At 42.2% G+C, this 15,000-nt stretch overlaps 1 protein-coding gene across 5 annotated transcripts in view; it reads right to left on the bottom strand.

Moving 5' to 3' along the window:
* The window catches only part of LOC115583819 (dihydropyridine-sensitive L-type skeletal muscle calcium channel subunit alpha-1-like), a 277,692-nt gene that overhangs the window by 133,957 nt on the left and 128,735 nt on the right, over positions 1-15,000 (bottom strand). For all 5 annotated transcript variants that reach the window (XM_030421006.1, XM_030421010.1, XM_030421011.1 and 2 more), the window contains one exon: positions 1,815-1,898. In XM_030421006.1, coding sequence (XP_030276866.1) covers positions 1,815-1,898 — 84 coding nt within the window. The remainder of the gene's footprint in view (positions 1-1,814; positions 1,899-15,000) is intronic.

Below are 15,000 nucleotides of genomic sequence, written 5' to 3' on the forward strand. Positions count from 1 at the left end.
TCCAAAACTCAGTCAGTAATGCACCATTGTCAATGGTGATGATCCATAGTCCAAAATATATGATCCAGATTACTTTCTACACTGCAATAATATCGACAGACAGTACTGGACTACAGGCCCGGACTGGCCATAGGGAGAACCGGGAGTATTCCCGAAGCGCTGGTCTATGATTGGCCTGCTGGCCTGCATCTCTCTCTCTCTCTCTTTTTTTTTTTTTTTTTTACAGGCTGCCGGTCAGCCAGCGTTGCGGCTATCTGACGTTTTTTCTAAGTCAGAGACACAGGCCAGGCCAATCAGAGGCGTACCTGTGTGCATGCGTGCCCATGCATGTAGGTGTGGGTGTGAACGTGCGTGTGTGGGCAAGGTCAGGGTGGCCTGGATACATGACTGGTTACCCTGCTGGACTATTAACAGAAGCACATTGTCTGGGAGGCAGAAAGTGACGTTGCAGCAGAGTATGTGCTGAAGCACCCAGCCTGAAAGTAAGCGCAATCACAAACGTTGTACTCTCCTCAACTTTTGGTATTTATTCCTGAGTAATCTCCGGGCTTTGCCCATGGCTATCTCCTCCAAAGCTCACTGGCTCCAGCAGCTAACACTAACAGGGTCACTCACTATCCAAAACACAGGTGTCTGTCCCCAGTTGCATCATAAGCCAAATTAGTTGTTCAATATTAAAGAATTTAAAAAAGGCACCAATACCGCGAACATGATGAAGATCAGTGAATGGAATTAGCTGCAATTGCATTATAATGCATAATGCAATTATCTACAGAGACCAAAACCATTTTCTTTGCACCAGAGTGTTAACATGTTTATGTCTGCTGTAAAGTTGGCAGAAAAGAACACATATTCTCTGTAGAAGTAAAAGTACAAAAACAGACTCAAAGTGTGGAAGTATTAAGTACCCCTTATTTCTGCTGGCCATTTCTTTGCAACGCTAACTGAGCCTCACTTCATATTAACAGGACTCAAAGCAATTACAATTAAATTAAAGGTAGAATCAGTATGATTTGTCTGAGCTGTTCATTAAGACACAGAAACTTAATTTATTGTTGAGTCTCATTTCCAGGATATCAAATACCGACATTTTCTTACTGGGACTGAATCGCTTTTGGAGGCAGCCTCAAGTGGCAATTTGAGGAACTGCAGTTTTTGGTACTTTAGAGTTGGTGTAATTTTTCAGCCCTGCCGGTTGCCACTGGGGAACACAGTAACTATGAGGCGTTGCTAAAGCTTAGCAGGTTATATTTACCAGGTTCACCATCTTGGATTAACTATGTTGGCATGCTTACATTTGCTAATTAGCATTTTACTTACAGTTCAGTGAAGACTGATGGTAATGCAATAGATACAATTTGCATTTATTGTCAAAAGCCAATTAAAGGAAAATTAAAGTTTTTACAAGTCAGAGGATTGCCAAAGTGATGTATTCCTTTGAGGCTTTGCATATCCGTAGCAAAGCTATTCAATCAAAAACCAAACATCAGAAAGTCAAGGAATCAGTCAGATTCATGCTCTAGGGCTGTAAATATTGGAGAACCTTGCTAGTATTTAAACAAAAATATAATAATTGAAATACTAAATTGAACTACTGATTTATTCTGAATAAATATCATATATTAAACACTGTGTAATTTAACCCACAGTTGAACAATATATTATATTAGGTTAAGCAACCAGTAAATTGTTGGGTGAATGCAATGTGGTTAGTATTATGTTGTGTGTTGGAAATGTGAACATATTATCAAAGGGTGTGTGTGTGTGTGTGTGTGTGAGAGAGAGAGTGTGTGAGCGCAGAGTATGGTACTCACATCGATTTCACTCAGCATGACATCGACAACACTTCCTATGACGATGACGAAGTCAAACACGTTCCAGGGATCTCCAAAATAACCCTTGGAAAAAACAAGACAAGTGTTGATGTGTGTGTCACTGACCATGATGCATGTATGCACACAAATTTTCACTGGTTTATCTCTTTTCCCATAAAAGTATGCAGTATGTATGCATGCACGTACTTCAAATCATAGTCACCTAAGCAACATTTGCAACACATGCGGTCTGTAGTCTGTTGTGGAATGTACTGCCTGTGCTCTTTTTCACTGAGGTTGATTAAAGTTATCCTTTCCACATTACCAAAGATGTGCCTTTCTTGGAACCAAACCATTGACAGAGAACTAGACAGAAAACATACATTTGCTATACATACAGTAGTTAGGATGTTTATAATATAACTTGTTTTCTTATTTAACCGAATCAAAATAACCTGTGGTATTGCAAATGATATGATATGGCACACAGCTACTTCTCCTTAGAATGAATACAACAGTAAATAACTCTGTTGACAAAACGCAATAAAGAACCTCTTGAGCAATCTAGTAAGTGTCCCTGGTCACTAACAGACACATACGTATATTAATAGTGTTTAGAGTCTAGCAGCCTGAGTTACTCAATTTATTAAAGATAACATTTTAAAGGACTGGACATAATTTTAGTTTAAAATGTTCGAAAAATGTACCAACCCTATCAAGAGAGTGTAAAGAAGTAACATTTCTGGCATTATGTCCAGGATGCATACATATTGTATTGGAGAGATATCCACTGCTAAGCAGCCAGGGCCATCCCTTCCTGTGGTACCACGTCTGCAGCAGGAAGCAGTCTATTTTGCATATTCTTGCATGGCTGTCAGCCTTTATTTATAACAGATGACTATAAATTGTAATTATATGGACCTAGTATTAGACCAACTAAAATTATGTCAACCAGTGCATAATTGTGTAACTACTTTGGATTTCTGTTATGAGAGTCTGAAAACTATATTATGTTTTAGCACATTACAAGGTTTATTGTCTAAGTGTACCCAGTATCCAGCAGTGTTATTGCTGCAGTTAGTGGACCTTGAAATTCTTGCACCAGGTATTAACAAGGAGTAGCCCTCGCTTGTTCTACTATGAAGAAACAACCAGGCCTGCAGAGCTGGGAGCTTCTGCTTTATTAACCAATCGACCCAGTTATAGTGACAAGTAAATCCAAAGTGACTGAAGATCTCACTCAATACCCTTTCACACTGACCAAAAAAAACACCACTTACACTCACTTTTGTGTGTAATTTGAATGTATACGTAATACCTGGTCAATTGCCCCTGCAGTAGGCCTGGCCAATATAACGATAGTAATATGTCGCAGCCATAGACATGTCAAAAAGAAAACAATTTGATAAAATGTTCGATAGTTTCATGTGGTTGCATTACATGCAAACCAATGGAAAACCTGTAAGAATATGATGAAGATGATGAATAGTGTTATTTCGGTTACAATATAAAATACTTAAATTATGTGCAATCAACTGGCAAATATTACCATACAGAGTTCCACTCAACATTTTCTCACAACAAAAATTTTAAACAAACTCTGTAACCAAAAAGGGAATAGGCTGAAGCCGAGGCTTATTTTTGCCTATCCTGTGCAATCCATGAAATAACCCAAAATATCAGTAATACAAAGAAGAAGAAAAAACAAAAAAACATGACAAAATTTACTCTAGAATCTTACTTCTTAATCATTTCACATTTCAGTCATTTTACATTGTAATCCTTAATTATTTTATCTTTCAATGTTTTTTTAAAACTCAACAGTAATCTACACAATTTCAGTTCATCACTGAGTCCATTCCATAATTTAACTCCCAAAAATGAAACACATCTATATTTAACATTAGTTCTCAATTACATATTTCAAAGACACACAACCCTCTTAAATTATAGTTTTTTTCTCTCAATTTAAAAAAATGTTGAACACAGGTGGGAAGACTTTTATTCCTTGCTCGAAATAATATTTCTAATGTTTTTATATGTACATTGTCTAAGAATTTTAAGATGCCAGACTTCATAAATAATTTTTAGTGGTTTCGTGATAGGAAGCTTTATTAATTATTCTGATAACTCTTTTCTGGAGTTTAATTAAAGGGGCTATGTATTTCCTGCATGTGTTTCCCCAAACTTCAACACAATATGACATATATGGCATTATAAGTGAGAAGTATAATATATGCAGACATTTATTGTTCAACAAATCCCCTACTTTGTAAATAATACCAATAGATTTAGCTAATTTCTTTTTAATATATTCTGATCTTAAATTACTCCCAAGAATTTAATCTCATATACTCTTTCAATTTTTACTCCATTCAGGAATAATTTAATTTCACAATTAGCCCTAACACCACCAAACACCATAAATGTTGTTTTATTTTCATTTAATGATAACTTATTAATATCAAACCATTCTTTTTGTCATGATTCCTGATTTTGCCTTGTGTTTTTTGTGTTTGGATTTTTCATGCCTTGTCCCTTTAAGTTTTTCCTGTGGTCTGCCCTCTGTCTCCCTCTGTCTGTCTGCCTTGTTCCCTCCTGGTCTGCTCCTCTGTGCTCCTCCCCTTCGTTAACCCACCTGGCTTCCTCCCTCCTCTCTCTCCTCACCTGTTCCTTGTCTGGTAATCAGTGTCTCTGTATTTAGTCTGTGTGTTTCCCTTCACTCCCTGTCCGGTCATTGTATGTCTTCCGTTTGGTTCGTCTGCCCTGCTCATGCCTGCTCCTGTCTCTGTTCCCGTCGGCCCCCCATTCCTTCTGGTATGTGTTTTGGGATTTTGAGTTTTGCATTTTGCAATTTGATTTGAACTTTGGTTTTGGTTTGTACTTTGCCCTTTTTTCCTTTGCACTTTGTTTCTCTGTTCAGTTGCTACTTTGTTCTTTCCTCCCTGTTTTGTCTGTTTTGAGTTCGCATTCGGCTTTAAAATAAAGCTTGCCTTTTGTTCATTACTGCTCTTGCCTCTTGTCCCCTGAATTACTGTGTTTGGGGCTAACCCCTTTCCCTGAGTATCCCTGTTTACCCCGCGAACCTGACAGAATGACCGGACCCTATAAAATAGACCCAGCAGTGAATGGCCTGGATATTATCCGCTGGTACCAGGACTTTGTCACCAACCCCACCAGCAGGGCTTGGCAGATTGCTGCTAGCCACCTTTTTTTCCAGGCCACAGCCCAAACCCATGCCTCAGCTCCAGCCCCAGCCCATGCCGTAGCCGCAGCTCGGCTACCAGCCCAGGCCTCAGTCTCAACCCCAGGGCCTGCAAGTCCTGAGGCGTCTCCTTTCTGGGGAACCCTGCCTGGCCTTCAAGGTTTCCCCGCCTAGAAAGCGCCGCTCTCGGTGGCGTCCGGGCTCCCTGAGGTCTGGCGCCCTCCTTTGCTGTCCTTCGCTGACACCTGCCAGTGGCCTTCAGTCGGCGGCCCGGTCGACACCTGCCAGTGGCCTTCAGTCGGCGGCCCGGTCGACACCTGCCAGTGGCCTTCAGTCGGCGGCCCGGTCGACACCTGCCAGAGGCCTTCAGTCGGCGGACCTGATGGCGCCTGTTCCTGCCAGTGGCCTTCAGTCGGCAGACCTGATGACGCCTGTTCCTGCCAGTGGCCTTCAGTCGGCGGACCTGATGGCGCCTGTTCCTGCTCCTCGGTCGGAGGCCTGGCCGAGGCCTGTCCCTGCTCCTCGGTCGGAGGCCTGGCCGAGGCCCACGCCAAGTCCAGACCCTGCTCCTTGGTCGGAGGCCCATGCCAAGTCCAGTCCCTGCTCCTCGGTCGGAGGACCGGCTGAGGCCCATGCCGAGGCCTGTCCCAGCTCCTCGGTCGGAGGACCGGCCGAGGCCTGTCCCAGCTCCTCGGTCGGAGGACCGGCCGAGGCCTGTCCCAGCTCCTCGGTCGGAGGACCGGCCGAGGCCTGTCCCAGCTCCTCGGTCGGAGGACCGGCCGAGGCCTGTTCCAGCTCCTCGGTCTGAGGTCTGGCCGAGTCCCACGGCAAGTCCTGTGTCTGCTCCCCGGTCGGAGGACCGGCCGAGTCCCACGGCAAGTCCTGTGTCTGCTCCCCGGTCGGAGGACCGGCCGAGTCCCACGGCAAGTCCTGTGTCTGCTCCCCGGTCGGAGGACCGGCCGAGTCCCACGGCAAGTCCTGTGTCTGCTCCCCGGTCGGAGGACCGGCCGAGTCCCACGGCAAGTCCTGTGTCTGCTCCCCGGTCGGAGGACCGGCCGAGTCCCACGGCAAGTCCTGTGTCTGCTCCCCGGTCGGAGGACCGGCCGAGGCCAGTGCCAAGTCCAGTGCCAGCTCCTCAGGCGGAGGCCCGGCCGAGGTCGTCCACTGCCAGCCACCATTCATCAGCTTCCAGGCCACCAGCTCCCTGCAAACCCCTGTTCGTGGTCCGGCCTCAAGAACGCCTTCGTCGCCGGCCTCCAGTGGGTCCCAGCCCACGTCTTTGTCTTCGTCGCCGTCCTCCAGAACGCCTTTGTCTTCGTTGCCGGCCTCCAGAACGTCTTTGTCTTCGTTGCCGGCCTCCAGAACGCCTACGTCTTCGTCGCCGGCCTCCAGAGCGCCTACGCCTTCGTCTTCGTCGCCGGCCTCCAGAACGTCTTTGTCTTCGTCGCCGGCCTCCAGAGCGCCTTCGTCTTCATCGCCAGCCTCAAGGACGTCTTCGTCGCCGGCCTACAGAACGCCTACGTCGTCTTCCACGTCCCCGGCCTCTAGTGGGTCCCAGTCCACGTCCCAGGCCTCTAGTGGGTACCAGTCCACGTCCCCGGCCTCTAGGGGGCCCCAGCCCACGTCCCCGGCCTCCAGTGGGTCCCAGTCCTCGCCTCCTCCTGAGTTTTGCATTTTGCAATTTGATTTGAACTTTGGTTTTGGTTTGTACTTTGCCCTTTTTTCCTTTGCACTTTGTTTCTCTGTTCAGTTGCTACTTTGTTCTTTCCTCCCTGTTTTGTCTTGAGTTCGCATTCGGCTTTAAAATAAAGCTCGCCTTTTGTTCATTACTGCTCTTGCCTCTTGTCCCCTGAATTACTGCGTTTGGGTCTAACCCCTTTCCCTGAGTATCCCTGTTTACCCCGCGAACCTGACACTTTTTTAACATATTCAACTCCTTTTCTACTGTTGACAACAATCCTTTAATATCTGGTCCTGAACAAAATTAATTTGTATCATCCGCAAATGTAATGAATTTCAACTTATCAAATACTGTACAAATATCATTCAAAATAAAGTATAAATAACTTAGGTCCCAATACGGAGCCCTGTGGTACACCATAAGTTACTTTTCCAAAATGTGACAATATTATTAATTTTTACATACAAACCTATTATTCAAATAACTTCTTATCCAATTTTGTGTAACACCTCTTATTCCGTAACACTCCAATTACTGCAGTATTAAGGAATGATTAATCGTATCAAATGCTTTACGTAAATCAACAAACACCTACAGCATATTGTTTCTTATCTATAGCCGTAACTATATTTTCTACAAATTCCATCACTGCTAAGGATGTTGATCGGTTGCTCCTAAACCCATATTGATGGTCACTCAGTAACTCATATTTCTCCATAAAATTATCCAATCTGTTTACAAACAATTTTTCGAGTATTTTTTAAAACTGAGGTAGCAAAGACACAGGTCTGTAATTTCATATACTATGTTTGTCACAATTTTTATAGAATGGGACCACCTTAGCTATTTTCATCATATCAAGAAAAATACCTGTTTGAAAAGATTTATTACATATATAAGTAAATGGTTTGAGGACACAGTCCATTACTTTTATAAGTGACATATCAATAGTATTGTCATCTGTGGATTTTTTTACTCTTAAACTTCCATACCACTTCTAATACATCACTCTCACAAACTCCACCAAGAAACATTGAATTGTTACTGTTGAATGCAAAATCATAATTATGGTCTACATCACTAATTTCCCTTGCTAAATTTAGGCCTACATTGACAAAAAAAATCATTAAACTCATTAGCAATTTCCTCTGGATTTTCAATAACTGAATTGTCATTATTTACAAAGTATGTTGGAAAATCATTTTTACTACGTTTTTTTTATCAAACCAATGAGCACTCTCCAGGTACCTTTAATGTTATTTTGTGTTTTTGCAGCAAATTATCAAAATAGTATTTTTTGTGCAGTCTTATAATAGATGCAGTCAATTTGTTTTTATATTTTTTTGTACCCGTCCTCCTTTTCCTTTGTTCTATATGTGATAAATTCCCTATAGAGCCCATTTTTCTCTTTATGAGCTTTTTCCAACCCTTCTGTACACAATGGTTTTCTCTTCTTTTTTGGATTTTGTCTGTACTCTTTCAGTGGAGATTGGTGATCATAATATAACAAAAATGTATCTAAAAATGCATCATATGATTGATTAGTATCGTCTACATATACTTCCTGCCAGTCATGATTCATAAGGGGTGCCTTGAGTGCCATAATTGTCTCTCGTGATTTTATTCTAAGTTACTAGTCTGTGTATTAGTCCCTACTTTAACCTTTTCATTTCTAACACAACAAAAACAGGCAAATGATCACTTACATCAGTCACTAATAATCCACTATTTTCACATCAGTTACATTTGTAAAAATATTATCAATCAATGTTGCAGTATTTTTGGTTATTCTGCTAGGTTTTACGATTAACGGATGTAAACTCAAACTAAACATAATATTAACAAACTCTTCGGCTTTCATATGATCATTAGATTTCAGCCAATCAATATTGAAGTCCCCACAAACCAGAATAGTCTTATCATTATGCTTTTCATATAATTCAGAAATCTTCTCATTAAATTGATCAATACATGATCCCGGTGTTCTACAAATGCAACTAATTAATATATTTTTAGATCTTTCAACCTCAATTTCAATGGTTATACATTCCATCACACTGTCAATAACAATGGTCATATCCCCAATAACTTTGCATTTAAAGGCAGTCATCACAAACAGGGCAACACCCCCTCCCCTTCTCCTATTTTGCCAAAACATTTCATAATCCTCTAATCCATCCTGTAGATTGTTTTCATCGCTCAACCAAGTCTCTCAGTACGTTTATATGCACAGCTTAGTCAGATTACAGCCATAGTTCGACAATGCTACTTAATCAGACAACTGCAATTATCCGAGTATACATGCCGGTGAGAAAATCGGATTATTGGCCGGAGCATGTCATACCCCGGTACGCTAGGTGGCGCTGTACCCATTTCAACTAGTGGTAACAGGGCCACCTCTGGCTGACCTCTTTACGTCACTAGCTGCCTCGGCATTCAAGAAAGATGGTGTACGAAGAGCGAGACGAAGCTACATCTTTGTACACTTTGTATATGGTGTACATGATAATTACACAAACTAGGGGCACAATGACGCTCTTTCTGCGGTGATTTCGGAGGAAAGACGCCGCCGCCTTCTGTCTACTTAAAATCTGTGTGTTCACACATTTTTACCATATTTTGTCACTCACAAGCAGTATTTCGCCATATACCTGTTTTTCATTTCCCCAATATGCCACCTCTCTACCATGTGATTCATCATTTTCATTTGTATCGTTCCAGCTCATTAATGTCTCTGATGGCTATCACTTGAGCCCGTACTGGTGTGCCATTTAGTTGTATAATTATTCTGCAGTTCCTTGTCCAAGTGTCCTGAATCCGCTTTTCCCTTTTCAGGATTCTAGCTTGTCTTGCAATTTCAGCCTTTCTCTTTGTCAGATGCTCATTCACATAAACTCATGTGCCCTTCAAATGTTTTGCCTGCTTTAGCACCTCATTTTTGTATTTTCTACTCACAAATCGAATGATGATGTTGGGCCTGATGTCCCGTCGTTGTGGTATAGTGTGGCATGCAGCTATATTTTGACTGTCTATAGGAATGTCTTTGTTGTTGAAGAAGTTGATGACTTGCTGCTCAAGTGTGTGTAGTTCCCCTATTGTGCATCCTCACACTCCTTGTCCCCTGCTGTAATCTGTGCGTAGGTACGGTGGGTTCTCTCAGGTCCAGATATCACAAGGTCTTCCATCCTTGTTTACTGCTCCAAATCATCTACACTTCTTTCAAGCTCTTCAATTTTCTTGTCTTTTTCTAAGATCACAGGCTTTAGTTGTTTCACTTCAATTAATTCCAGTAGGCCCATCTGTTGCTTTGCCACCTTACTTAGCTCCTCTAACATGAAGTTCAAAGATTTTTTAACATCCTCCATGTCTTCTCCTAGTTTCTTTGTAGCCATGTCTTTAGCTGATAAAGACAGTACATGGAAGGCAGAACAGACCCAGGTAATCCAATGTTGCTGGTATGTTAACAACACTGCGGCCTGCAAACAAACGCAGCCTTCCACCAAAATATCCAAAACCTCAAATGGCATGAAATAATCATCCCAGTTGAAAGGTCTCTTTCTTGTAGAGATGAAAATACAACTCAAACATGTGGATTTCAAGTTATTTTCCGGATTTTTGTAGGATTGGAAGAGCCAGGCCGGCTGACCTGCTCAGTCACTCCTGCTCACTCCTGCTCCATTCTGTTGAATAAACCCTGGCTCGAACTGTTTGTCATATCCCTTGATAATTTAATGCTCTACAAGTGACACGAGACAAATCCCACATTTGCTCTCTCCAGAAATTGCACCATTGGGAAAATACCTATTGGGATAAAGTTATTGCACAGCTGAAGTCTATTTGGGGGTCTACTGGGAGCAGTACTGGTTTCAGGTAATGTCCTGGGTGAGTGGGGTCCTCAACAATACAGCTGGCCTTTTTTTGGAGTCGGCCAGTGTAAATGTCTCTGAGAGGGGGTGGTGTCGTCCTGATAACACGCTCCACTTCCCTCCCCACCCGCTGCAGGTCCTTCTGTGTCCTTCCTGTCCCGTGTTGTGCAGCTGGAGAAGCACACCCTGCAGCAGTAGGTCAGGAGGCTTTCTATCGTTGACTGATAGAAGTTGGTCAGCAGGTGTTGAGGGAGGTGAGCGTGCTTTAGCTTCCTGAGGAAGTAAAGCCAGGCCTTTGATCAAACAAATTTCCCAGCAGGGCTTCCTTTATAACTTTTGGGAAGCAAACAACCAAAGTAAATAAATGGTGGATAGCTTAAGCCTGTACATCTTTTTTTTTATTTATAATGAAACAGTTATCGGATATTCCCATAGGTAAGGGAAAAAACATAAACAGATAATTACCGTAATAGTGAAGTACAACCTGGGAAAGTAGTATATATAGCTGCTAGCTTACAAACCTACTCTAGAGATTGTTATGTGCAGTGTTGGGAATAACAGCGTTAGAATAAACGGCATTACTAACGGCGTTCAGTAACGGGTAATCTAACTAATTACTATTTCCATAATTAAAAACGCTGTTACTGTTACTGACTATCAAATGTGGCGTTACAAACTGAAGCTGATCATTGAAGCTGTTGTCATCCGACTCAGCTGTCAGCCACCGTAGCTTCAGAGCTGTTTCTTTTTCCTCCGGTGCGGGAGGAGGGAGGGACGAGACAACCGCATAAGTGATGATGATTGGCTCTCTAATGTTGAGTGAGAGTTCTTAAGCCAATCAGTAGCAATGTTCGGTTTACACACAAGCCACACATGCACACAGCAGCCTCACACACACAAACTAGCAGAGGTGAACTGCAGCAATGGCGAGTCCAGAGGGAAAGTTAACGTTTTCAAAGTGGAAGTACAGACACTACTTTAACCTCCTTTGTCCACATCTGTTGTAAGCAACTCTGATCTAATGACGGATCTCTCAGTGACACGTGCTTCTACAAAACTAACACTGGCCAAAAACTCTGTTGCTGAAGCTGTAGATGATGATAGCAGGCCAGGTGTGGCTAACATGAGCTCCGCTAACAGCTTCACAAAAACGTGTGACACAGACTGAACTGAATGCAATGATAGACATGTATGTTGTTGAGAACTTGCTCCCGTTATCAACAGTTGACTAAGACTCCTTCAGAGCACTCATTGGCAAAATATCGGAGAGAGCAGGTGCCGGTCCGCCATGCAGAAATACATTTTCTAAATACATATGTAGATGCTGAGTACACTAAAATGACTGCCGAGTTCAGAAGGGGGAAGAAATAAAAGTAACGCAATAGTTACTTTTCCTGGTAACTAATTAATTTTATAGTGGAGTAATTCTGTTACTACCTCAGTTACTTTTTGGGAGAAGTAACTAGTAACTATAACTTATTACTTTTTCAAAGTAACGTGCCCAACACTGGTTATGTGTCAAACTTTTAATCTGGTTATATGACAATTATGCTTGGTAAAGCACTAGGGCCTGTGAAAGGGCAAGATGGGCCAATGTAGGTGAAAGCATCTGACCAGCTCAACAATGCAGCAGGCGGGGATTTGTCCTGGTGTGTCAAATGGCCAGTCCACCACTGCACCTGTTCGAATATGTAAACAACAACTGACGCTGATAGCTCTTCAGACTGGAGGGAATTTGTTCAAAGAAAAATTCCCAGCATAGACGGACTTTTTTTAAGATTTATTTTGACTCACAAACAGCATTGCCAAATGCACTCCATTGGCAGAAACAGTATGAAATACACTTAATTTAAACCAGATAAAAAATTTAAAATAAAAAAAAAAACGTAGAAACTTCCTCACGCGTATTATCACTGTTCTAACAATCACCAAGTCTAATATGGCCGAAATTTAAAGCAGTCAGGAGTCTGCTGGCAGTTAGGCAGCTGTAAAGAAAAATTATTACCTAGTCCTGGTGCCTGGCCTGAATATCTGTACTGGGGGTCACATGACTGTGACTTAATATTTGCATTTAGATGTCTTGAAGATAGCCTGGACCAGGACCGATTTGTACAATATAAATACAATATGGATAAAGGATTCATATTGCAGCAGGACAATGAGTACAAACACACCTCAAAGCTATGCAAGAACTTCTTGAAGAACAAAGAAGATCAAGGAGCATGAGCCCCATTAAAACTGTTATTTCAAGGCAGGAATCTTGCAGCAATATTCAACATCCATTTGAAAGTTACAGAAGCAGAATCGTGGGACAGTTTCGTTATGCTTCTGATCCGCCAGCGGAGGTAGTAACAAAGCTGCAGCAAAGGTAAGGCAGCATCTCTGTGAATGGAATTTCCCCCCAGAAAATAGCATCCCTCCCTGCGAGTGAGAGTCAGACAGGGCCCGCTATTTACTGATGGTGATTATGCAATTATCTCATGTACAGCAGAAAAGTAACTTTGTCATTTTCCCACATGCATGGTGGGTCAGGATCTCAATCACAACCAGCGTTGGGTGTAACGCGTGTACAGCATTTGCTGTTACAAAGTAACGCATTACACATTCAATATGGAACAGTGATTGGTTGGGGTTTGGCACGAGTTATCTTTCACCATCACCGATTGGTTAGTCGCTACCCGCAAGGGGAGATGGGATAACAATGGCGGCGTCAACTACACGAGCAGAACATGCTGCTGCATGCGACTTGCCTGAAGACCCCTCGCTGCGTAAAGCCACTTTTGACGGTTGGAGATATAAACATTGAGTGTTCGTGTTGGAAACTTCTCTCCACCACTGCTGACACTACCTCAAGCGGTGACAATGGTGACTGACAGGGCAGCCCATTGAAAAGTAATTTAGGCTACGCAATGCATGGAGTGAAAATAAGGAAGTTACCTAAAAAGCCCATGACAAAGCCTGTGAAAAGATATTGGATAAAGAAATGTATTTATGAGGGGTGAGTAGATTGATCCAAATATCGATAGTATCGATACCAAGGTGAGTATTGTTATCAGATCGATACTAGCGTGATGAGATCGATATTTTTGTAGTAGTTTCTCTTCTATAAGTTCAGCAAATCACTTGTTTTTCTTCACAGAGTTTGTGTGAGCGCAGCGTCTCTCTTATGTGCAGCGCTCCTCTCCACCTCTCTCACTCCACTCACTCAGGTTCACTGAGGAACTCGAAAATATATGCTTATATTTAGATATATAGCCTACCTCATACTATGAATATGGCAGAGTATAATTACTCTTTTGTAGCTGTTGAAGGAACATTAGCACTCCTATTTAGGCTTCATGCAGATTATAGATTTAATTATGTTAAATATTATTTTCTTATTGGCTAAAATCTTTGTCCTGTGTTTTATTATTATCATAGTCATGATCGACTCAATAAAGGCAAAAGTACAAAATCATTCAACGATCAGTAATCTTCAAAGTATCAGTATCGGCAATACTGGCACTGTAATTACTTGGTCTTCGGATCGACCGGGTACACCTGCCATTTCCATGAATTTGGCTTTGATTCTTTGCTGTTGGAGATTGTCTAAAGGAAATGGGATAAACTGATGGATTATGGGGTCTACAGGGCGTGTTGATGGTTTGGTAGATAGAGCGGCTTACTGACGGCTGTGATATCCCTAAATTACCCGCGTTGCAGAGCTTGCATTTACCCCGTAGCCAAATACCGGAGTGTTGCCAAACATTTTAACTCTGGCGTTATTGGATTGTTTCGGTTGGTTGGGGATGTTATTGCGTCCCTCATCAACTCAACCACAACTTCAATCCCTTTGCGGTCCATCCGATATCGTTTTAATAATTCCCTGTCATTTAGCGTCTCCAAAACATTTGGCTGTGACTAGGTCTTAGCGAGTTAGGAGTCCTCTGGACTACTTCTCAGGTCTCCCAGACTTAGGTGCTAATTTTATGCCTAAAGTGTTTTGTGAATAACTCTTATTTTAAAAAATTATGAGTCCTAAAGTTACGACTGACACACCCATTATTTTTACATAGGTATCACTGTTGATTTGTTTTGGTTTCTCTCTTGTGACAAACCACAACATACCACTGCTGATAGAGTAAAAGAAAAATCGAAACAATTGTAAAGCCCTCCTCTGAGGATTGTAGCTGCTCTTTATCAAGGATACTTTAAATGTATAGTACTATGATTAAAGTGCTAACAATACAAACATATAAGTGCATATACTTTTTTTTCATGCTATGCGGGGTCAAGGTGAAGTCTGATCAAATGAGTCTTGAGTCTTTTGCAGACGATGGAGAGTGATTACGTTTTACTGACTTTGGTCAGGAGTTTGTTCCACCACTGAGGTGCCAAAACAGAGAAGAGTCGCGAAATGCTGAGCGGGCTTTGTTTGGAGGTAGACAGGTGCAG

This window comes from Sparus aurata, chromosome 6 (genome assembly GCF_900880675.1).
Source record: "Sparus aurata chromosome 6, fSpaAur1.1, whole genome shotgun sequence".
NCBI classification, from domain to species: Eukaryota; Metazoa; Chordata; class Actinopteri; order Spariformes; family Sparidae; genus Sparus; species Sparus aurata.